This window comes from Procambarus clarkii, chromosome 37 (genome assembly GCF_040958095.1).
Source record: "Procambarus clarkii isolate CNS0578487 chromosome 37, FALCON_Pclarkii_2.0, whole genome shotgun sequence".
Lineage (NCBI taxonomy): Eukaryota > Metazoa > Arthropoda > Malacostraca > Decapoda > Cambaridae > Procambarus > Procambarus clarkii.
In genome coordinates this window covers 12523162-12549268 of record NC_091186.1, presented here as the reverse complement: position 1 = coordinate 12549268, position 26107 = coordinate 12523162, and the positions used below count along the sequence as shown (strand labels likewise).

The 26107-nt window shown below is 39.2% G+C and overlaps 1 protein-coding gene across 1 annotated transcript in view; it reads right to left on the bottom strand.

The window, feature by feature from the left end:
* Window positions 1–757: 757 nt before the first annotated feature.
* Window positions 758–26107, bottom strand: part of Rbcn-3A (rabconnectin-3 alpha) — a 185250-nt gene continuing 159900 nt past the window's right edge. The window contains 7 exon segments of the mRNA XM_069336828.1: window positions 758–1416; window positions 3172–3387; window positions 5490–5573; window positions 7343–7476; window positions 8347–8491; window positions 9801–10009; window positions 11105–11165. Of these exon segments, the coding sequence (XP_069192929.1) occupies window positions 3190–3387; window positions 5490–5573; window positions 7343–7476; window positions 8347–8491; window positions 9801–10009; window positions 11105–11165 (831 nt within the window). The 3' untranslated portion in view covers window positions 758–1416; window positions 3172–3189.

Sequence of the window (26107 nt, the reverse complement as noted above, 5' to 3'; positions counted from 1 at the left end):
TGTTCTTTTGTGTGAGTGAGAGAGTGAGTGAGAGTGAGAGTGAGAGTGAGAGTGAGAGAGTGAGTGAGAGTGAGAGAGTGAGAGAGTGAGTGAGTGAGTGAGTGAGTGAGTGAGTGAGTGAGTGAGTGAGTGAGTGAGTGAGTGAGTGAGATGAGTGAGTGAGTGAGTGAGTGAGTGAGTGAGTGAGTGAGTGAGTGAGTGAGTGAGTGAGAGTGAGTGAGTGTGAGAGAGTGAGTGTACACCTATAACACAAACAGAGACCCCTTTTAAGTAATAAGCAGTCTCAGAGAGCAGGGTTCCTCAGACACTACAAGAAGTCTATTCCTCACAAGATCCTTTTCAGCATAAGTTAGATGGAAAGTGTTTATGTTGAGAGGAATGTTGTAGTGAATAGAATTATTACACTTGGACCCTTTTCTTGGCTCGCCATAACATTCTAAATTGCCAAATTTTAACTACATTTAATCACAGAGGCATTTGACCAACTTTGAACTTGATGCATCAATGACTAATGTACAGTAGTTAAAATTTGGTGATTAGCATGTGATGGCGAGTCAAGAAGAGGATGCAGGATTAAGGAACTTACAGGGGAACAATGCTGTCTTAAGAGCCTTCTATACACCTCCAACTTCAGGAAAGGTAGTTAAAACATTACCTGTATATTTATTTGTCATACTACAGACTCTGAACATTGCTGATAAAAGATTCTAATCTTTTATCACTAGATAACATACAAGTATTTAAACAGAGGCAGAAATATGGAATGTGTAATTTCATATAACTTAAAATCACTATACAATATGCAACATCTGTTTATTTACATCAATACAACTCTCATTTATACTTTGCTAATATTTTGTAATAAAATTGTACTCGCAAAACTATCATGCCAATTACTTCCATTTACAATTTTCGTTTTTAAAAGAAATTCTAATATTTTTTGCTGGATATACATGTAGTTAGAAAGGAACACATTGATGCTACACTTTACAAGCTCAACAACAAACTTCAACAAATATATATAAAACAGACAGAGAGAAACAAACCCTCGGGATGAACTTCTTGAATGTAGATCTTTGTGTTATACTAAATAATGTTCTCTAGGGTATCATACTTTTTTTTATTTTTTTTATTTAGCACCAGACATTTCACAAATATGTATGTAGATGAAATAACTTATATTTTACAATGAAAATAATTGGACTATATACATATAGTACTTGACATTCAGTACTATGCAGGTTTTCATTGGCTTGCAATAAGGAAATGCAACACAACAAATTGCGTTCACATGCAGATGTTGGTTGAACACAAGATTGGTAAGACAGGTGAGAGTCCCTGTGTGTTGCATGAAACATGTCTAATAATGCTGTGTTGCCTTCTCCAGCATCTGCAACACTCTTCCACACACCTTCCCTGAAACACAATATGCTTTAAACAAATACCACTGATCACAAGCACATATTCTTCAAAATGCTGGTATGATCAAAGTTTTCAAAGTATCATTAGTAGATTTAATGATTTATAATACTTCTTAGACTTCACATTATTATGTAAATTGTCATTTGACATATTTCACTTGTAAACTTAATACTGACTTGAGAGAATGTCAGGGTTTTGTATTTCCACCTTGATGTAGAAAATGTAAATAATTAAAATCCAAATAACAATATTAATGTTGAGAAATCATAATAGCCGATGGTATCTGAACACATGTAGACCAAGTATGCTGGCCAGTTCTACACTACTGTAAAAGTTAATTTTCATGTAATTGGAAAACTCAATAAAAGGTTTGCTGGCAGAGATAAGTAATTTCATGTACATTTTGTAGTCGATACTAACATGTAACATGGCACATAACAGTGCCCTTGTTTCATTGTCAAGAATGTCAAGTCACTACAAATGTCAAGTATTATATTTGTAAAATTTTAACAACTTTATACACGATCAAAGAGCGAGAAGCACGGTGTCTCTAATCTTCTATACTCATTTCTTTGTGGTCACCCATTACTCGGAAGATTTTCATTCATTTTTCATTAGATACTTTACTACTTCCAAGATGAAAAGATGTTTACCAGTACGAGTAATCAAGCTAAAGGCTCAGCTGATCGAGTAAAGTGAGAAGTTTGGCATTAGCAGATATACACTTTCTGATTTACTGTATGGCATACACTATACAAGAAAATGCATGTGTCTGCTTGGGCTTGGTGCCAGTCACATTACACTTTTACAGCATTAATGATGAATTTATCGAATGCCACGAAGAGGTTGGGGTGGGTACAGTGCTAATCCTTCACCAAGTCTGAGGATGTGAAATGATAACCCAGAGTCATTGACTTCAGCTTTAGTTTAAATAATAGTGAATTCAGATACTGATTTGTAAAACATGTGTTCTGCTGTCAGAGCTGCATTCTGGCCACAACCTTTTGGTTACACTGGCAGGGAGGAGACTGGGGAAGGACATGTGGTGTTTTCAAAGAGGGAAGAGACGAGGAATGGGCGTGTGTAAGGAGAGGTGGGCGAGGACAGGGAGGAAACAGGTGGACAAAGGGCATATGTGGGCAGAGAGAGAGAGAGAGATGGGGAGGGTATGTTGGGGAAATGAGTGTATTGTGGAGAATGTATATGGTGTGAACATGTTTACAGTGATGAAGATAGTGTGTACAGCAAAATTGTTACAGCAATGTGTAGAGAGGCAGGGAGGGTGTGTGTGTGTGTGTGTGTGTGAGGGAGAGAGCTAGGCACTGGATTAACCAAAGGCCTGCTGGCTACTCCCATCTACTACACTACTATACTATATATCCACATTCTCAAAACTCATGGTAAAAAAAAGCAGCTTCACCTTCAAGGCAACTTAAAAGTACAGTTTTTAATATTTTTCCTTAATTTTTTATCTTGTTTGTTTTACCTTCCAGTATTTTTAAAATGCATTATACAGTATTGAGTATTACTGTATATGCACAAAAATATGTTCTATCATTTGTAATCAGAAATTTGTTTACAACAAATTTTTAGTTTTGTTTACTCTGGGAACTTGAACTTTTGGCGAGCTAGATCATATCTAATTCCAATCAGTCCTGTTTGACTGACGTTTACTATATTTATGTAGTGTGCGTGTGTGTAAATATATACAGTTACTATGCTTGTTTATTAAATAACCAAATGGCCCACCTTGTTATTGCAAGCTATTTAGACGTGGCTAACATTTAGGTCTCTCTCTGGCAGCAGCCGTAGTTTAATGGAGCCGTCAGCACCACAGGAATAAAGTCTGTTGTTTACGTCAAGCTGGAGCTGGGTTACACCTTGGCTCAAATTCTTGAAGAGTGAAGACCGTGAATGTTCTCCAGGCAAGTTGTATATAAGGTTATGGATGGTCAGACCCCAAACCTACAAGAGAGAACAACACAGATGAATAGTCATGTAAGAATTAACTCTTGGAATACCCACCTATTCAAACATACATTGTGGTGCATCTGGGAAAAAAAAACTTAAAATATCAAATACTGTACGAACAATTGTATATAATGATTTGTCCACATGAAGTAATCACAAGTAGTGACTGGAGCCATGTATGAGTAAAAATGAAAAACATTTAGCAAACAATACACTGCTACATTTTTAAATATCAAAATAATAAACTTGAACCTATGAAAAACAAAATCCACGATGTAATGGCTACTTTTGCTCTCACATAATTTTGACGATAGAATTATCATTGGATAGCATGCAAGTCATTTTACAGTATTCTCAGCTCTAGACTGATAAAGAAGAATCATCAGATGGTTGTTAAGGTTATACAGGTACAAGATAAATGAACTACCAAACTTCAACAGTTAAAAAGATGGCCACTCTTCCCCTGGTAGGGCTTCAATAACAAAGCTCATGCACACAGATCACTGGGAAATGTGGAAAAGATATCAAGCAGGGAAGAAGAACTAATGGACTCATAGCCAGGGTGGTAGGTGAAGGCAAGTGGACTTTAGGGTACAATGGTTAATGTGAATTTCACTTGTGAGGCACACGGTAACACATTTTAACTTTCCTATTGTCAAGGGACAGGAAGCTTATGCTTAGGCTCATTAAGGTCCCCTTCTCTTCCCTAAGCCAACTTCTGCTTTTCCCCAAGATGCAACCCACAATAGTTGTCTAACTCCTGGGTACTTATTTACTGCTAGGTGAACAGAGGCATCAGATGAAAGGAAACATGCTCCCCAACCATTTCTGTTCTGCCCGAGAATTGAACCCTGGTTCCTGGGTTATGAGATGAGGATGTGTGAAGCATCTGCAATTTGTTGCCGTGATGGTAGTGTGTTACTTCTACTGTACAGGCAATGTAACAGGTGTTGACAAGATGACTTATCGTGCCCGGAACCGAGAGCTAACCTACAATGACTCGCATCATAAATAGGGTCTAAGACCTGGAAAAATTATGTACCCCACTACATCATTGCTACTCTATACATATACCTAACCCAACCTAACCTAGCCTAACCCAACCCAATCGAACCTATCCTAATTGACGCGAGAGATTCATGAAACATTTACGTTTCCACTTATGAAACCTGTACACCTTTTCTCAATCATGGCAGCTTTGACTGTATTTATGGAACAGGTTACGAACTGTGCTGCGAGATTGTTCCCACCCAAGGTTATTATTGCTGTGAACCAATAGCACTGGTTCACTAGCAATAATATTGCTATGAACCAGTGCTTGTCACTGTAACCCTCATAAACTGTTTAATAAATTCAAAATAAGTCACCAAGATTGAGGAACAATTTTGTAAGTGGACTCGATGAGTCCTGGCCCTGGTTCTAGGTGCAAAACAATTAATCTAGGAAGAACAAGGATGACAATGTTGGGGCAGAATGACTGCACAGCAGTGATGATAATTAAGATGAAGCAGTCAGCTTCTCAATTTGTGTAGCTCACATGCTTACCTATCAGTCACTATGGGGGAGTGAGATCTATCTGTTTATCCCAACACCTTCTACCAGTTTATACCTGGCATGCTAATTACCAATCTCAACATTAATGATTTCATCATATTTGTGTCTTAAAGTTGTGGCTGGAATTAGCTTCAACAACCTCTTCCTTCAGCACATTCCGCTTGGCAACAACCCGGACAGGGAATGAAAACTTTCTTACATGTCTGTGACTCAACAGCATGTCTAGCTTCTGTGGAAGACTAACCCTGTCTAAGAGACATCAAAAACATGTACCAGTATTGGGAAAATGGACTGTCAATCATGAGTGATATGGAAGGAAGGTGAAAAAGCCCAATGATCTTCATCCATAACTAAAGTGCAAGTCACTAAAATATGATGAAAACTTTAAAGTTGAGATATGTAATAAGCACACCAAGTATAATTCTACTAGATGATATGCTTTAATAACCCTCTAGCCATTAATAGGCCTTAATAACCCTCCAGATGTTGATAGGCCATAAGCCCAACACCAAACCCAATATCAAGAATCTCTGGCTTGTTACCTTGATATCTCCATCTGCTGAGCCTGTACAGAAGAACTCTTCGCTCTGATCTAGAGCCATGCACTTAATGGCTGCATCATGTGCCTGGAAATTTACATAACATTAATAAACAGCTCAACATAATTCCAAAAATACAAGTATCACAAGTGGAATGCTTCTGCTAGCCTTTGGTATACAAAATATATTCAGAAATTCTCACCAACAGTCATAAAATCAAAACATTCCTATTAGTGTTGTTGGGGACAGGAAGCGTGTACTTTAGGTCATCTAAGGTCCCTCCCCCGCTCGTACCCCAGACCATTTCCCCTACAATACTGGGGTAAGGCCAGCCCAAAGTGCTGGCCACCAACTTTGGGCTGATAAGACACATATTCTTGTATAGTATAGTTTATTCAATAGCCTATAGGTTAATAGAGCCTGGAGTTAATATATCTTAGAGGAGTCAATATATTCTAGAGGGGTTAATGGAGAGAGATTAATATTGCATAGTGAGGTTAATGTTACAGAATGAGAAATATTTCTAGGTAATATTACCTAGTGTTAATATTACCACTAATAGTGTTAATATTACCTGGAGATATTACCTACAGAGGGGCTAATATTACCTAAAGGTTAATATTATCTAGTGAGGTTAATATTACCTAGAGAGAGGTTAATACTAATATTACCTAGAGGTTAATAATACCTAGGGAGGTTAATATTACCTAGAAAGGTTAATAATACCTCGAGAGGTTAATAATACCTAGGGAGGCTAATACTTCCTAGAGAGGTTAAACCACAAAGAGGCAGTCACAAGAATGCATGTAAATGGAGCCTGGGAACTAGAGCTCAATATCCATGAACACCAGTACAGGTAAATCATACCCCTTGTGGGGAAAAGCAACCTCACTACTGTATTTATCTTGCCATCCAACTACAGCACCTTACAGTACATTCTTTGTGTAACTACTGATTACCTGTGGTTTACCTGCAACCATTTTGGAGAGTCTATGCTCATAGCTGATCTGGCACTGCACATAGGAACTATTAAAGTTCCTCTTGCAAGAATCTTATTCTTGTTCCACAATTAATTCTTGTTTACGTTTATGACAAGTTGAAGTCTACATGGCAAAATACTTTAATGTAGACACAGTAATTAAGATGGTGTGTGACTAGTTAAAGATCTTTGTACATGTTCTATCTTTGATATGTCTTGTCACTTCAGATCAACGTTCTAAGTAAAAGCATGGCGTACTGACAGTCAACGGTCCACTACAGTGATGATTGTGGGGCTCTCTGGCTGCAACCTTTACTGGCTCACCATCTAACTCCTTACGTAACCCAGGTGTTAAGCCAGGCCACGGTGATTTTCAATGTCATAATAAAAGATTACCTAGTAACCCAACTCCACAAACATGAACTGAAAGTGACAACGTTTCAGTCCGTCCTGAACCATTATAAACTAAACCCGATAAGGGTCCAGGACAAGCTGAAATGTCATCACTTTCCCTTTCTTTCCACGTGTGGGTTGGGTTACTAATTTTCAACCACATTATCGTGACTTATTACCTGTAAAACATTACCTGTTATTTCTGAAACCATAGTTTCAAAATAATACGGCACACATCACAATAAGGCGGGTGTGCTTTTGAAACTTGAAGACAATACAAAAATGCAGGGGAAGGGGGACAGGTGATGATAGCAAGATGATAGCATTAAATGAGTTGAACTACAAGAGACCACGAATAAGACGAGGAAGGCCAAGAGTGAAGAAATGACGTAAAGTGTATGGTGATGGTGCAGAATATGGCACACTGTAACAGTGTCAAATAACTTTGTGGATGGATTAAATATGTGATTAGAATAAACCCTACCTGGAACTTGTGTCTAAGAGTGCGCTGTCTAACGTCAAAGATGCAGACTGTGCCTTTCTTGCCAGCTGAGAGAATCACTTGATGCTGGGGGGCATATAGCAATGCTGAGGCTCCACTCTCATGACAATTCCAGGCTGCAAAAGCAATAGAACATTTTATCCCAAAAGAAGGGTACTATAATGGTACCCTAATAAAAACCATTAGTTTTTTACTTACTGTTCATAAAATACAAATATTATCCACATTTTCTTCCCAAGAACTAAGTTGGATGGAACACAATGAGCCTCTTAGCCTGCTCAGGTGTTTCAAACTATAATTAGAATTGAATGAACACATCACAGCTAGAGAATTTTATGTACTAAACACTGTGTTACTTCACTATGTAAACTTACACACCGATTCATACTTTCAACCACTTCACTATACAAGACTAATATATCCACTTATTTTCTGAGCCTCACCTATAAAACAATTCACATCCGAGAAATTCAAGTTCAACAGCTCTTCAGCGTGGTGCAAGTCAACATGCAACCCAACACACTTCAGCCTTCACAGTGTAAGTCAAAGAGGCTGGGCTTGGGAGCTGCTGCAGGTCTACACCTGCTCCCCATTCTCACTCCCACCACCTTATTAGCAAACTTGATCAAAGTGGATGATCTGTTTACTTCTTCTAGAAACAAACGGCTATGAAGCCTTCTATACACTTTTGCAAAACCAAATTATTTTTTGTCCGAGATTTAACCCATCTACAAAATTTTATTTAAATTTGCTGGGCTATTTTAAATACATTATTTTCAGTAATTTTATTCACACCCACACACACACACACATATATACACACACTGAAACAAAATAAAATATACTAAAATTTGTCCAATGGAGCAGTTAATAATTAATAACATGTTAACAGTTTTGTTTATGCAATATTCTATAGCATTAAACATGTCTGAGAAAGGAGGAGAATGTTGTACAATGCAGACGAATACTGTATCTTGCACACTTACAGACAACATTGGCTTTCCTCTGTGGGAGCAACGTATCCCATAGAGCTACATTGCGGTGTTCTGACGACTGTCCGGCTGTAGCGAGCAGGCTTGACGATCCCACGAAGACGAAGTCACTACCATGTTTGTTGTGACACTGGTGGGTCTGCCAGTAACAAATAACAATGGTAAATATCTTTCTGTGTGCTCCACCCCCTTGGTAAGCCACTGAGGGGGCCATCCAGAATGAGTCAATTCATTACATTCAATGACAGATTGCTTTGGTAAGTCAATATAGTGAGGGAGAGAGAGAGTGGATGCATAGGAGACATGAGTCAATATGGTTCTAAATTTATGTCCTGCCAGAACTGTCCTTTCAAGTGAATATTGAGAATACTTACTGGGAATATGGAATATGTGTTAATGAGAATGATCCAAAGTTTAAACTATGTGGTATGTTAAGGTCTCACACCCTCACCCATTATGTTCTTGATTGCCCGTTGATTATTAAAATAAATAAATATATATAATATATATATATATATATATATATATATATATATATATATATATATATATATATATATATATATATATATATATATATATATATATATATATATATACTGTACAGTACTATACTATACTACTATACTATACACACTTATATATATATTATATACTATACAAACTATATACACTTTGGGTGTATATAGAAACACTGAGATAAGGACTGTTCATGAACAAATAGCCTGGATGTGTCACAATGGAAAGATTGATGGTATTCTGGAGAGATATAAGAATTTTGCACAAAGACTGTAACTTTGTTGATTTGTCTTGAGTTTGTATTGTTGCAAATTGTGTGTGTACCTAGTCATAAAGGTGTGCGTGAGTGTGTCTGCAGTAACATACTTCATGTGTAAATGAAGAAATGTATATATTTATCACTCAGAATGTTCAGTAATATGTTGATTGTTTGTGATGTGTCTATATATACTGTATATGTATGAACACGTTGTACTGAACGTGGTGAGAATAGCTTGAGCTACCTTATTCCTTTGTGTGTATTTAAACCTCAATAAACTTATTTCAAATTGAATTTGAAATCAAGTTATATACTAGTGAGGAACGATGACCAAACCTCACATCAGAAGATGGAGAAACGACACACCACTTGATAATGGTCCAGGATGGACTGAAACATCATCGTTTCTCCATCTTCTGATGTGTGGTGTGGTCATCATATCTTCAGCCATGTTATTGTGACTAATCATCTGCAACAGTGAGGAATATACAACATCAAAATAAATTATTAATATTACTACAGTACAGTACAGTACTTTTATTTATAACAAGTCATATAAATTGTTACAAATATGGCTGAACCGAGCTATACAGCTTCCTAGCTCAGTTCTTTTGATAATGTATTACAGTTCCTTTACTGTACTTTAGAAGAATAAATATACCATACTTACATAGTAAGGTTTGTTGACTTGTGATGCCAGTCCCAGCTGGTAGAGGCACAAATTTCCATCACCGTCAATGACTCCAAACTTGTTACCTTGCTGGTTGAACTGCACGCGAGCCACCTTGGCAAAGGTGCCACCCGGACGAGGTCGTGCGACCACTGCACTGTGATGCCACTCTCGGACAACCACAGAACCATCCTGACACCCTAGCAGGTCTAGATGATGAAAAGATATTGCAAGATAAGATAGTCAAAATTACAAAATGACCCTTTACAAATGTTGCTAAGGTCAAATGTGCAATATTGAGTGACAGGATAAAGATGTCTATTCTCATTGTGGCAAAGCCAATTATTTACCAAACAGTATGAATCCAAAGTGCCTAAATGATGGCTAGAACAGTCCAGAGCAACTTAAGAGTGCTTAGACAAACAAGAATAATGTATAGGGTGCCAAAATATACAAATGGTACACAGCCATTGAGAGTAACTAAAGCTGTTGATGGAGGACTAATAATAGCACAATGTAAGATATATAAAGTGTCCGTCCAGCCCATTACTCATTACGTCTTGTGGCCAAGATGGGAGATACTTGTGGAATGGTTGATCACAGTAAAGCAGCTTACAGTGTTCAATGGTGGTGGTGTAACTATCAAGAGTAACCTGACCAATGAAATCACAAGTATGTGACCTAAGTATCAAAAGGAGGCAACAAGAAGTATCTGATGTCTATGAGAAAATGTTGAGATCATACAATGGCCTCAATACCTGCCTGGGGAAATCTAGGGACGTGGATTTGATCCATGTTATCCCATTGTACAGACTCAATATTTTCTCAAAGAGTAACGAACTACTTTTGAACGTGGTAGTAACTCATATTGCTTTTTGAAAGAGAGGAATTTAAAATATACTACAACAAACAACATTTACTTAGTAATAGAACACATGAGTACTTAACTTAAGGAGTCACTTGTGTGTTCAAACATTTCATTCAGTATTAAGACAAGCAAGTCATTTACATAACTGGCAAGTTACTTATATAGTAAACAACAGTTACACAAAAGACAAGTTACACAACAGGCAAGAGTTACACAACAGGCAAGAGTTACACAAAAGGCAAGAGTTACACAAAATGCAAAAGTTACACAACAGGCAAGAGTTACACAACAGGCAAGTTACTTATACAACAGGCAAAAGTTGCTTATACAACAGGCAAAAATTAATTACACAACAGACAACAATTAATTTCACAACAGGCAAGAGTTACACAACAAGTAAGCATTAATTACACAACAAGCTACAGTAGTTACTTACACAGAGGTAGGACCGGGTGAGACGTCATGCGACGGGTTCCTTCTACCCGATGGCTCAGCAACTGGGAAATACAAACAAGTTTCAATTGACAATCACCTATAAGGCCACCATGCTGCTAAATGAGTTTCTAATACAGTGCTCTTGATGAGCCCTTGTACATTAGACACATAGAACAAAATTACAAATAGAAGACACAGTGCATGATGCATACAAAGGAAATTTGCCTTGCACAAAGGATAGTTTCTTCGGGACAAACTTTTACTCTCATACAGTACATATAAGCACATACAGAGGCTCTTAGTTTATAACAAAGTTACAGCTATGTTAGAGGAAAGTTGCCAATCACTTTCCGCTAACCTTAGCTATACGCTACTAAATTATTTTTGCAAGTGAACTGTGTGCATGAGGCAATGACTTTATAGCACAGTACTGTATCTACAATAATACATGTAGAGAACTGTAATATTAAAACAAAATACATACATTAAAAGTAATGAGGTATGCACTGCATTTACTTTGCTACTACACTTTATGCATGACACTAAGTTCTGAATCATTACACTAAGTTATCATTCAACTATAAAAAAAAATAAAAAATGCAAAATAAAATGAAGGAAAGCAATGCATGAAGATGAGATATTCTTAAAACAATTCTTTATCTACCCCACATATTTTGGGGCCATATAGTACAGCTCAAAAATAAAAAAACAAAATAAGAAATGCAGTTCAACATCAATAATTCACTGTACTGACTGTAGCTTTTCCGAAGACAACGCCAGTCCTCGTGTGCCACCTTCATTACTGGTACGGCTTAAATCAAATTATTTGATGGTTACCAAAAGATGAAAAATGTTTACGAGGAAAATAGCAGGAAGTAAAGGTAATGACTATAAATGAAGTCCCGAGAGTGATCAATTTTATGTAATACTGTAGAATGATTACTGTATTACCGAATACAAGGTCTTAAATGGGCCATTTAAAAAAAAAAAAAGAAATTGTAATGAAAAGTGCTGAATGTAATGAAATGCACCTTTCTATGTGGTTCCTCAGTAGCTGCATGGAGCTTAAGGCACGAGCGTAACTCTCATCCTGTAACTACACTTAGGTAATTACAGATTCAAGCTAAGGAAACAAAGGCGTTGGAAAAACATTAGAAAGTTTTCTTTTGCAAACAGAGTAATACACAGCTGGAACAAGCTATGTGAGAAGGTGGTTGAAGCCAAAACCGTCAGTAGTTTCAAAGTATTATACGACAAAGAGTGCTGGGAAGACGGGACATCATGAGCGTAGCTCTCATCCTGTAACTACACTTAGGTAAGTACTAGTATTGTAGGACCTGCCAACTGTACCAGTTCCCCAGAGACTAAATAAAATTTGAAACAAGACATTTGATAATTGGCAACAAGTGAACAGCCCTTCATATGATTCACTTAACTGTCACTAAATGGCCGACCAGTTGGCTCTGACTAATGATCCACCACTCCCACATTCTCAAGCAGGCTTGGTCAACCCTAAATCCTAAATGGAAGAATAGCACATCAGGGTGGGAATGGGGAACTACCAAGGAATCACCCAGAAAGGGGATTTTCATTACATTCAATGCTTTGTTTCTGTAGTTACAGCAAAGTAGCTATTTGTATGCAGTACTGTATTTGATCATAAATAATGGCAACATCTTCATCTTGAGGTAAAAGGTTAAGGTTATCTTGAGATTATCTTGAGATAATTTCGGGGCTTAACGTCTTCGCGGCCCGGTCCTCGACCAGACCTTCTTTTTGTTACACTCCCTCAGGAAGCAGCCCGTAGCAACTGTCTAACTCCTGGGTACCTATTTACTGCTAGGTGAATAGACCCATCAGGGTGAAAGAAACTATGTCCATTTGTTTCCGCCTCCACCGGGGATCGAACCCGGAACCTCAGGATTACGAATCCCGAGCTCTGTCCATTCAGCTGTCAAACCCCAGGCCCCAGCTGTCAAGGTCTTCAGTAGACGTATAGCATCTGGAGACAATGAGTCACAATACCAGGACAAACCAAAATTCGTTGCTTCCTTTATTTTCAGACTTGTGGGTTAGGTGTAGAATACAACCTGGAGTGTCTCACAATCGTTCATCACTCTATGTAAAGTATCTTGTCATTCTGTTTACTGGCCTTTTCCTCAGTAGTACACAACTGTGGCCTCTAGTTCTGCTTATTTGTTATTTAAATATCTCAGTCATGTGTGTACTCGCCCAGCCATGTTTGCAGGTGTTGGGCATTTTAATCATTATGTTGTTTGCTGTAACACATCTCCAACCCAAAGGGCTTTACTATATTTACTATACATGTACTGTACTATATTTATTTACTATATAGAGCTCGTGTATGGAGTTTGTCTCATTAACGTCCACTCCTAAACTACCCTCATACTAAAGGGTATGAGGGGCCACACTAGCTACAAAGAGCCACTGAGGTCTCTGCAGAAACTGGCATTTCATTATGTTCAATGCTCATCCTGATTCTTTTTTAAGTCAAATCTTTCTTATTTAATTATAAAATTAATATAGCTCCAGATGGATTCCAATTATACAAGTTTGGGATGATTGAGGAGTACAGTATTTGCTACACTAGAGAGATCCTGAATCTGCGTGCGAACAGAATGTAAATAACACTGTAAATCAATTCTAAATGAAAGCCACACAACTGAAGATGAAATATCACTGGACTGGTTTCTTCTGGACAAAATCAGAATGCCTACAACTTAATAATTGCACTACCTGTACTTGGAAAATGGGTAATGAAACATGGAAGTGTTCAAATCATGGAAGCATGAATGTGTTCAGCTAAAGACAATGTATTAGGTAAAGATTACGTTATAATTATTGTATTATAAAACAAGAGCTTTCTCAAGGAGCAAAACATTGGTAATAATGGTGTTTTCAGCTTGGCAACATTCATGCTTCATCTTAAATTGCAAATACATGTACTGCACTGTATTAGCCAACAGGTAGGATGCATTGTTATACCATTAAGTGTAAGCTGGCTGTCACAGCTTGCGTGAAAGATCATGGTAATAGGGAATCTGTGCTCTAAAGTTACTTTCAATAAATATATGACTAAACATACTAAAATTGTTTTTTACACAAAATATCCTTGAAAAGAGGTGTGTTAAGTAGAAATGCATCTTATATGCTTAAAAATACAGTACTTCTCACAAATTTACAATTTTGTATAATTGTACAAATACACAAATGTGATACGACCCAGAAAGCCACAAGGTTAGGCTGCACACACACACATGCACACACACAGAGGATGCATTAAAACATAAAAAAGCATTTGCAACAAAAATCTAAATCTAAATTAGTTTCTAACAGAAAATGCATACAGAACACCGTTTCATACTACATTATTCTTTTCAATACAAGTGTTAAGATCCAGATGCAGTCTGTGTTAACTGAACACCAGATACAACAATACTGTAGTTTTACAAGCAGATAATCCAGGACACGGGTAATAAAAAGGGAATCCATTGTCCAGTGAAGCAAAACATTATGTAACAAAAATACATCACAGGATGGTTACATAAAAACTACATTCTATACACATACATGCATTTCAACTGGCCGAGTTTTCCTTAGCAGTAAAACTAATGCTGTAATGTGAATATCAAGCTCTTGCATATTGACAAAAATTGTAATTTAATTAAAGAAATTTAGTAATTCTAATATTACAGAATATATCAGGACTGATTATAAAAATACTCCTTCATTTGAAAGCATATGCACAATACACTGATCACTCACCAATTCAGACCTCAGTAACTCAAATCCCGGCGTAACTCAACCAAAATGGCAAGAGTGTTTTGACAACCATCTGACTCGGACAAAATTTGAATTATTGCGCTTAGCTTTTGGGTTAGTAAACGATGTGCAAAAGCCTATTTTTATCAATACACAAATACATTACATCATTGCATTAAAAACAAAATTTCCAACAAAATTCATCAAATGCAATATGTTACATCAATTATTGACTGTTTGAAAGTATGTACAGTAACTGTATTCCTATGCTAAAATAATTGGATCCAAACTGATTAAGCTAACTTTTAGTTAACAAGATGTATTGGAGCAGCAACAATTCACCCGAAGGCCGCTAACAGATGAGCGTCGTGGTAAGATGACTGACAAAATTGTTATGAACTAACACACAATGGTTTGGTTTTAGTTTGTTCTGAAGTTGTTACAACGGCTTTATGATGGTTCAGGACACACCAAAATGTGTATCTTATTTCTTGGTACTCTTTCAAAGGGGTTTTGTGTGTGACATTAGAGCTATTGGTATATTGTTTTTTGCACCTGCTTTACTACCTCCTTTGTGAAGTGGCAGGATCTTCGCTGTTTTAAGTATGTCAGGGATAACACCAGTACAGTATCTAGGTACTATCTTCAAAAGATCAAAAGATGTTTAGGACTTGTGATAGTGTTTTTTTTTTTCCAATTCTTGATGAATGTAGAATTCCAGGAGTTTGGGTCTGGTGCAGAGTGCAAGAGCACGCTGTCTGTGGCTACTTCAAAGTTGAGTGGTGGTTAGGGTGACATCTGATGTATGGCTTGGTGGTGGTGCCACATTCATTAAGAATTCATTTGGATTATTGATCTGCAATGTATTCAGGGGTTTGCTAAAAACAAAATCGTACTGTAACTTCAGTACGTATTTCACTCATGTCTTTGCTGTCATTTGTGAAGGGTCCATCACCTTTGCACAAGGACCCAATACTAAATGTATTCTTTGTTTTAGATTTTACATAGACCAAGTATTTCAGATTCCTCTCTATTTCACTTATGCTTCATAAACTCTTTGCCTCTCCTGGATTTTATATGATTCTTGCAACTTTGTCAATAATTTATATTTCTCTTCATAACCTTCTTTGGATAGTGGGGAGTGTTTGAGATGTTCTAAGATTTCCTTTTGCCACCTATAAAGGGAATGCCATTATTGCTCCAGTTTGCATCTCCTCTTTCTCTTTAGTGGTATGTGACTTGCACATATTTACAGTGTTAGTGTGCCTATTTTCTCAAGGCACTGGTTAAAGTTTTCATTATCTAGCCATCTTCCCCAGCATATCTATGTAAGGGCTTGATTTATTTGGTCCTATTTGGTCCCAGTTAATCAGTTTCTTATTGAAATTGAATTTGTTGAATTCTTCTCTTGGAGTTGAAGCTGTATAGGACAGGTCTATTGCCCATGCATGTCTGAACTTCAATTAGATTGTGATCTGAGTAACATGTCTTTATCTTGAGGTTATCTTGAGATGATTTCGGGGCTTTAGTGTCCCTGCGGCCCAGTCCTCGACCAGGCCTCCACCCCCAGGAAGCAGACCGTGACAGCTGACTAACACCCAGGTACCTATTTTACTGCTAGGTAACAGGGGCATAGGGTGAAAGAAACTCTGGCCATTGTTTCTTTGTAACCACATTGTTGCTAATCAGTTCATCATTGTTTGTAAAAATAAGATGAAGGGCATTTTCTTTCCTAGTTGGTTCTACTATTTGTTGGTTTAAAGCAAATTTGTCACACATCTACAAGAGGTCAATGTGTGTGACTGTTCATTCAGACTGCTTTCTGGGATTTTTTCTGGCATAACTATCTTGCCACATTTTTCCATTTTAGGTGCTGTAATTTGAAGTTACCAAACAAGAATGATGTTAGGGGCAGAGTTTGTGAGGCTTTCTAAGCAGTATTTTATTTTTATATGTTGGTCTTTAAACTGCTGAGAATTTGCTATCTGGTGATTAGTATACTGTACCAAGGACAATTCCAACATTTAGAATTTCTATTTTGATTATCAGTACTTCTACCATATTATTTGTAGTGTTTGGCAGTTCTGATGCAGATGAATGTGTTCTTTGATGTACAAGCTGACCCCACCCTGTAGCCTATGTTTTCTATCACATCTGAAAAGATTGGATTCTGGTATCCATAACTGTTCTGTCATAAAAGTCTCTTGTGAGAGTTTCAGTCAAAGCTGCGAAACACAGCATTCCCCTCATTAAGGAGGAGACCAGTTATAAAGGGGATTTGTTTATTTTGCATACTTTGAATGCCTTGTATGTTGGCAAATAAGAAAGATGTTATTGCATTTGGGGAAATGCTGTGCATTTTACTTGGTGTTAATATCCATGGTTCTGGTTGGGATGCCACATTGTGTGTGACCTGTTTAGCATTTGACTGAGTTGATGGTAGTTTGGACATTTCATATCATTCTCTTTCCCTCTTTCTCTTACTAAAAACCTCTTCCTGGCATGTACGGGTGTTGCTGTATTCATAAAGGCATTCTTTTTATTTTATTTGCTTAGTTTGTTTGATATGAAATGCTGGGCAATCTCTTAAAATATTCCTTCTTGTTTAGTGAATATTTACACAGTTGTGGGTGGAAAAATTTGCAATCTTCAGTGTGTCATGAACCTCTATTTAGGATATTTCTACAGTTTGTCAGGTGTTTATATTTTACATGTACCATTGGGTTTTTCCTGATAGCCCATATTTACATACACCCCATGCATACTATTGGCAGCTTTCCAGTTCATGCTTTGTTGGATTGTGTTGGTGTATCCGAAGTATACTTTGTTTTGGCTCTTAGCTGAAAGACATAGGTCGAGGTCTTTCAGATTCCCGTTGTTGCTCGATCACTTCCTTAACAGCTTTTAATATTACTCTCTCTCTCTGGCCACTTGTGCATGGGTTAGCTGTATATTCTTCTTGCACTTTGCTGTATCCTGTGTAACCTCCTCCTCTTTTCTGACGAAACTCCCTTTTACTGTTGAATTTCCTTGCCTAACATATTGTATTCACTAACATCTGGATTTTATTTAACTTCAAGAGCTATTTTTAATACTTTATTTTTCTCCTCCAGAAGTTTTCCATTAGGTTCAGTACAGGTTCCCAGTACATATATTTTTTTCTTTGCATAATGCCCTTATTTAACCTTCCAGGGCTGTAACTTTGTTTCTCAAGTTTTCATTACTGCTCCTCAAATTCTAATTTAATTCACATGATTCATTACAATGATCAGTTTTTGCCAACCTGTTGCAAAAACCACTCCTGCTAATATTTTCCTCATCAAAACCATCAAAATTAATCTCTTCCCTCCTCATCTTGAGGAAGTTTTGTCCATCCTCATGCTGGCGGCCATCTTTGTTTTGGTCACCATGTGCTGCCACACTATTTCTGCTTTGTCGCCGTAACCTTTTTTGGAGGGTGAATACAAGGGTGGGAGCATGAGTACCTGGTATTCACATGGGTGGGAGCATGAGTACCTGGCATTCACATGGGTGGGAGCATGAGTACCTGGTATTCACATGGGTGGGAGCATGAGTACCTGGTATTCACATGGGTGGGAGCATGAGTTCCTGGTATTCACATGGGTGGGAGCATGAGTTCCTGGCATTCACATGGGTGGGAGCATGAGTACCTGGCATTTACATGGGTGGGAGCACGTTATCTTGAGGTTATCTCGAGATGATTTTGGGGCTTTAGTGTCCTCCTCAACCAGGCCTCCACCCCCAGGAAGCAGCCCAGTGACAGCTGACTAACATCCAGGTACCTAATTTTACTGCTAGGTAACAGGGGCATAGGGTGAAAGAAACTCTGCCCATTGTTTCTCACCGGCGCCCGGGATCGAACCCGGGACCACAGGATCACAAGTCCAGTGTGCTGTCCGCTTGGCCGACCAGCTCCCCGTGTATCTGGCATTCACATGGATAAGAGCACCCTATTAAGCATATGATTAAATGCCATTCTATAGTTGGCCTGTATTGTATAGGAGCTTTCTGGTGGCAATTGCTCATTATTTATCCTATTTCAAAAACTTTTTTTCGTGGATTTCCCCATTTTCTCCATGAGGTCTATTCCGAGTCTTCCCCAGCTCCACTACGGATTTTCCATTAGGTCTATTCTAACTCATCACTGGCTGTAGTGTGTATTCTTCAATAGGTCTATTCGTGTGTTTCTACTTCAGCAGTAGGTATTCTGCAAGAGGTGTGCTCTTACTCTTCCTCTGCTGCGGCACATGATATTTTGATTACAGTGTGCATGTCATTACCTAAATGTAATTACAAGATGAAAGCTATGCTTGTGGTGTCCCATTTTCCCCTATAGTCTTTGTCATGTAGCACTTTAAACCAACTTCCAACTTAACATGCTCTAAACGTGCTTGTAAGATAACTTTCGTATATTTGGCACCAGTGTTTCCTTGTGTACGTAGTTTTGTACATGTGTGCATGCATCTATAGTCTAAGAACACTAGAATATTCTTAGTCCAGTCTATCTTCTGTAATATTATTGCAAAATAAACAAAAACAGTCATAAGGAGTAACATTTATTGTTAATGATAAAAACATCATTCCTCACCGGCTTCAGGCAATGACGACTGCGTTCCCATACGAAGCGACAGAAACGAAGGTTGTTGGAGCCAGGGAAATGGACCCCTTTAAACTCCTTCAACTGAGCAGCATTAATGAGACAAGACTCCTCAGTACACAGTAAGACAAGTGTTCCACATTATGTGAAATTTATATATACAGTACATTAACTACAGGAACAAGTAGGAAAGCAAAGTATTTTAACAGACCTTGTTTAAGGTAATACATACAGCAATACTGAACTTGCAACTTTTGCATTAATATACAAAATTATCAAGTGCAATTTTATATAATTGTAATAAAACAAAAACAAGATTACATGTTCTCAACTATTCCATTTTGATTCTCCCTAAAACAAGTTGCATTGGACAGGATCATGATTAGGTAGGGTGACATTTTGCACTGGAAGAACGTATGTGTCTTCAAACATCCTCGGTGGGTCATATGTGCACTGTTAAAATTCACTGGAGGAAAGCTTGATCCAGTGCAGAGTGACTACAGAAAGTTCATTCTTCTAGCTTTTCTTGGCATCACAAGAACTCGTGGCTTGTGTCTCTGGATCTTTATAATGCCTGTTGCCATATGCCAATGCATTCTTAGTTTCAAGGACTGGTTCAGGTTTCTGGCGAGTTGCATTTAACCATTTTAGGGCTATACCACATGGGCTACATCTGACTCCCAGAACATTTTCCAGTCACACTAGGGTGATCCTCCAAGAGAGGACCTCCTAGGGACTTGACCAATCTCAACTCAATTACCCACACACCTGTACTCTCAGTCTGCTATGAGCAGCAGGATCTAATACCTGTGCCAGCATGAGGCTAATGTCACACACACCTCATGAACACCATATATAAAAAAACATTTTATCTCTTATTTTTGTTAGGTTATGTTAAGTTCGGTAGCTTAGAATGGGTTAGGTTAGGTTTAGAGACTAGCGATGACATTGGTACATACCTGTCACGAATATTAGACTTTACTTACTCTTAGTATTTATGGATGAATTTTCTAGTCATTCTGGGGAAGGACTGAACTATTTTCTATTGTCCCCCAAACACCAGTACAACCTGACAGAGCTGTTTTGAAAAGATTCCTAATGCACTGTTACAGAATATCAACTTATCATAACTGCCATGAATCTGTACTAAAGCATCATCACTCATCTTGCCCTAGGGTTCATCCAAGGATTTTTTACAGTAATGAGTTTATAATATTTACTCAAATCTTGAATGTTTCAACTTAAAGATGTGCATCCGTAATACTTTGCAATCCTTTTGATAAACATCTTATCACGTATCATACAACTATTGAGAGCAAAGATACTCTACTGGCTCTAAAGGAATATGTTTTTCTAGAAGAAAGTTGAATAGTTTAGTGCAACAGAATAAAAGGTATATACTGTAAATAATGCAACCTCAAAATTCAAATGCACAGAATCTTTTAACACTAACACCGTACACACCTGGGCAAGTACACACACACACACGAATGCCTGAATATATGCTCATGCACAATAACACACATAAACACCTATACAGTATGTACACTCATGAAAGTACTCACACACAAATATGTAGAATATTTCAAGGATAACATAATGAAGACAAAAGCAGTTTGGTTTCAGACTGGCAAAATCTAGCATATTAACTCAACTGAACTTCTATGACACAATCACTGAAATAACCCAAGAATTAGAATGTTAGGATAGTGTCTTCTCCTGTATTTTAGAAATGCCTCTGACAGTTTCCCACAGAAGATTGACTTGGAAATTAGAAAATACTGAAAGTGTGAAGGGTAGAATATTAAAATGCATGGGAGATTTAGAGTCAGAAGTGGAAATGTAGAGAGAAATTGGAGGAAACTTGTCAATGTGGAGGGGGGAGTCACTACTGGAATCTCACCAAGATCAGTATTGGTCCCAATAATAGTCTGAGTGCAGTACAGTACAGTGCCATGCAGTTAAAATTTATGCAATTTTTTAAATATATCCTGTTTTCCCAAAACATATTCTTAACAAATTGTTATGCAGTTTGCTGGTTTGTTTAATAATAGTTTAATAATTTTGTTTGGGAGTTTTGTCCACTCGTTCAGCTTTCGGTAGCAATATTTTCACCAGAATAGGAGTTTGTTTTGGGGCGCTTACTTTTCTGGGTGCCTATCTTGGTCGATGGCAGACATAGAATGCTCCCAACCACACGGGGGTTTCTATAGGCCATTGCTCCTCGTGCCTCTCTGAGGGGGCCAGGTTCTGGCTCGTGGTCCCTGGTAGGCAAGAACTCCTAGCACTTTGACTGATGCCAGAAAGTTAAACATATCCATTCAGCCTAAATAGCTCCGGGGAGCCGACGGCCCCCCCCCCCCAGAAAACCAGCGTTGAATGTAATGAAACGCCATTTTCTGGGCAAGTCCCGGAGGCTCTCTGGAGCTATTGGACTGATATTAGCTATATTAGACTGGGGCTTCAGTTATGTGGAGTTATCATGCCTATCTGGAACCACGAGCCAGAACCTGGTTCCCTGAGAGAGGAGAAGGGAGCAATAGCTTATGAAAACTCCACACTTTAAGAATATATTCATGCCTGCCATCAACCGGGGTTAAGCACCCAGAAAGGTAGATGCCCCAAAACAGACCCCAACTGGTAGAAAAGCGCAACCCAAGACCGAACAGAGCCCAAGAACTCCCCCCCTCCCCCCCCCCCCCAAGAAAAACAAGGTAACAAGCAAAACATTGAAATTTTTTATAAAGAATTCAGGTGCGATTGTCACTAGGTAGGAGGCACTGGTAAACTGAGGCGTGGTCGCCATGCTACCATGGGCTAGGTCGGCCATACGCATATTAACAACTTCGTTTCCCAAGGCAAAGTTCGTAACCGATTCGGATTTTACGAAGAAATTGGGCTCGCAACCCGAAAAGTTTGTAAAAAGGGGCATTTGTAAGCCGAGGTGTCACTGTTTTGGGAGACACCTTGACCACACCAATGTGAAGAGGTCCACCTCCGGGGAGGGGGCTGAAAGTATGGCAAAGCCAACTGAAGGAGTTGACTTCGACCGTCCATTCTGTGGACAGGGGGAATGAACCGAGACAGGCCGTCCAGTTCACCAGGAACCCAAACCCGGTGAGCTGGGAAAGAACCAAACGCCTAGCGAGCAGACAGGTAGACTGGCTGGGAGTCCATACAAACTACGTCAAGGTAAGCCAAGACCCAAACACCTAGTAGACGCAGATGGACCACCAAGACCTGGGTAAAACATGTGAAAACGCGAGGTGCCAGATTCAGCCCGGAGTGAAGGTAACAAAAGTGGCAAGCTTATTGTCCCACCACAAAACCTAACCAGTCCCTGAACCCCGGATGAATGGGAACGTGCCAATATGTGTCTTGGCGGTCCAGAGACATCATGCATGAACCCGGCTCCTCTGGAGAGGACAGCTCCGGAGGAAGCACCAGCACAAGCTGGCATCAAGGGCCCTCCTCGACCTGCAGAGACCTGAATCCTGGCAAGACTTTTCTGGGAAGCATGAGAATGCCCACACTGGATCACTAACAAATCAGAAAGAGGATGGCATCTAGCAGAAGCTGCCTGCAAAAACTGAGAAACAACCGAGTCCAAAATCAATAACGGACAGAAAGACGACGAAAACATAAGAGTCAGGGCCCAGGCCGAATCAATAGAAAGCGAGGACGGCTTGCCAACATGCGAGGCGAGAGACAAAAAACAGACACCGCCTCCTGGAGGATACAATACCGTAGTAAGCTCCCACCAATCCAGTGTGGGGGTATGAAAAAAGCTGTGCCATGCCCCAAGCGAAAAGAATGCGCAGTCTGCAAGGCAGAAAAATGCCAAAACCTCATAACGCATTTTTCCAATCTGGGAAAAGAGGCATCAAACTCAAAAAAAAGAGACATCACAGAGGCAAAGTCCAGGTCTCACAGGAGGTACGCACCATAGCCTTCTTGAACCTTCGCAGGGTAAATCTGAGAGGTGGAAAACCTCGGGAAGGACGAAGCTGCAGAACCCAAAGGAACCCAGATATGAACCCAGCGAAGAGCCGAACCCACATCAAACTCGTACAGGGAAGGGGAATATGAAAACCCCGAACCCCTACAACAGTAAACCCCTCCCCGAAGGCATCAAGACCCAGGCAGGATCGAACGGGGACCAAGCGCTCCAGGCCAACTCCTTCCCAGCCCCAGAAACCTCAAAACCAGGCTCTGGGGCAGAGTCGACCTCCATGCCCTGCACCCCTGAAGAAAAGGCGGAGTCCAGGGAAAAGGCATCAAAGAAGGGGGGTCTGCTGGTAAGACCCCAGAAGCCTCGGCTGGAGGATCAGGCTCAAAGGCCATCGACCCCGCATCAAATGGGGCAGCCCCCCAGAGCTGCCCAAGTCTCATTCCCAACTAAATCCCACCCTGGAGAATAGAACACGTTTCCGGTTCATCAACTGAAAATACAGTGCTGTTTGTATGTAATATACATGTGTGAAATCATGTTTTCATCTAAAGAAACCACCTGAAAATCTTTTTCAATAAATGTACAGTATGATGAAACATACCTGGATGGGGTTCTGGGAGTTTTTCTACTTCCCAAGCTTGGTCTGGGGCAAGGCTTAACTTGTGAGAGCTTGGTCCAATAGGCTGTTGTTTGGAGTGGCCCGTAGCTCCACATGTCCACCTGGTTGGTCCAGCACTACTTGCGGAAAACTTTCCAGCTTTTTCTTGAAAACTTCTAATGTTGCTCTGGCAATATTTCTTATACTGTACTTGCTTGGAGGATATTGAACTACCGCAGACCTCTGAAGTTCAGACAGTGTTCTCTGATTGTGCCTATGGCACCCTTGCTCTTCACTGTCTTTATTCTGCATTTCCTTCCATATCGTTCACTCCAGTATGTTGTTATTTTGCTGTACAAATTAGGGATCTGGCTCTCCAGTATTTTCTCTGTACTGTATATATAATTTGGTACCTTTCTTATCTCCATTCAAGTAAGTGCATTTTGAGAGCTTTGAGATGATCCTCATCTCAAAAGATTTGTCTCGTCTTTGAGACGAAACAAGATACAGGTACAATCAAGGATCTCAATAGTTCAGGTGCTTTATTGTTTCTATGTATACTGTATATGTTCATTGTATTCCAACAATTTCACCAATCTCTCATGCTCTGAAGTGGAAAGTATCAAGTAATACTCGAGGCAGAACAGCATAAAGGCCTGGATTATGGAAGTCATTGGTCTCCATAAAACTGGAGATCTGACTCCTGATCACTCTCTCAAAAACATTTATTATATGGGATGGTAGTGCAACTGGTCTATAATTCTTAGCAAATGCTTTGCTCCCTCCCTTGTGCAGGAGAGCTATATCTGCTGATTGAAGTAATTATGGTACATTCTAAAACAAATTTTCCTACAAAATATCCCTGTAAAACAAGTGCATCTTATATATCAGCAAAATACGGGGTATATCACCCCTTTAAGGAAGTTATTAAAGTATAAACATTCATATTTATATTATAACAATCTCGGTACTATCTTTAAATGTGTTTCAATATTCAACTGCATTGTAAGTCAGCATCAAGAGCCCCTGCTGACCCTGGATTACCACAGGCGGCCTATAATGTGTGCAGTACAATACTGGGTTACACAAGTTCAGACATACACATGTAAACACTTTCACACCAAGTTTTGGAGTGCACAGATGAATTTCAGTGACCATTTTTGGGAACCAATTTTTATGTGACAACAGATAAGGCAAACTACACTGGAACTGTTTTCCTTTACAGGACAACTGATAAATGAAACTAGACAATATTCAATCATTATTTCCTGTTTGACATTTTCATTGGGAGGAGAGGCATCAGAAATGAGATGATAGATCGTTATAGATACAGAAGGGTAAAGATATTACTATGCTACACTATACAGTGTTGTATTATACTATACAGTAATATTTCCCTATACTGTACAGTGTAGTATTACAGTACTGCATAACTACACAGTATTACACTCTACAGTTGACATGCATATAACAATGAAGCAACCTTGAATATCTGGATTAAATATTACTCAAACTTGACTGCCTGCTGGGAGGGCAACTCATAATGTTGCTGCCCTTTCATTCTGATATGTGGGCCTACCTTACCTTGAGGCTACCTTGAGGTGCTTCCGGGGCTTAGTGTCCCCGCGGCCCGGTCGTCGACCAGGCCTCCTGGTTGCTGGACTGATCAACCAGGCTGTTAGACGCGGCTGCTCGCAGCCTGACGTATGAGTCACAGCCTGGTTGATCAGGTATCCTTTGGAGGTGCTTATCCAGTTCTCTCTTGAACACTGTGAGGGGTTTGCCAGTTATGCCCCTTATGTGTAGTGGAAGCGTGTTGAACAGTCTCGGGCCTCTGATGTTGATAGAGTTCTCTCTCAGAGTACCTGTTGCAGCCTGCGGGCTGCTCCAAGCCACACCCTTCTAGATCAAGTTATCCCAAGATAAGCCTGGCCTCAGACTGGGCTTTGGGAGTAGAAAAAACTCTCGAACACACTCTAGATACCAATTACTCCAGCTTTTATGTCCTGATGTAAATGGCAAACACGACACGAAAACAATGTCCCAGGTTGGT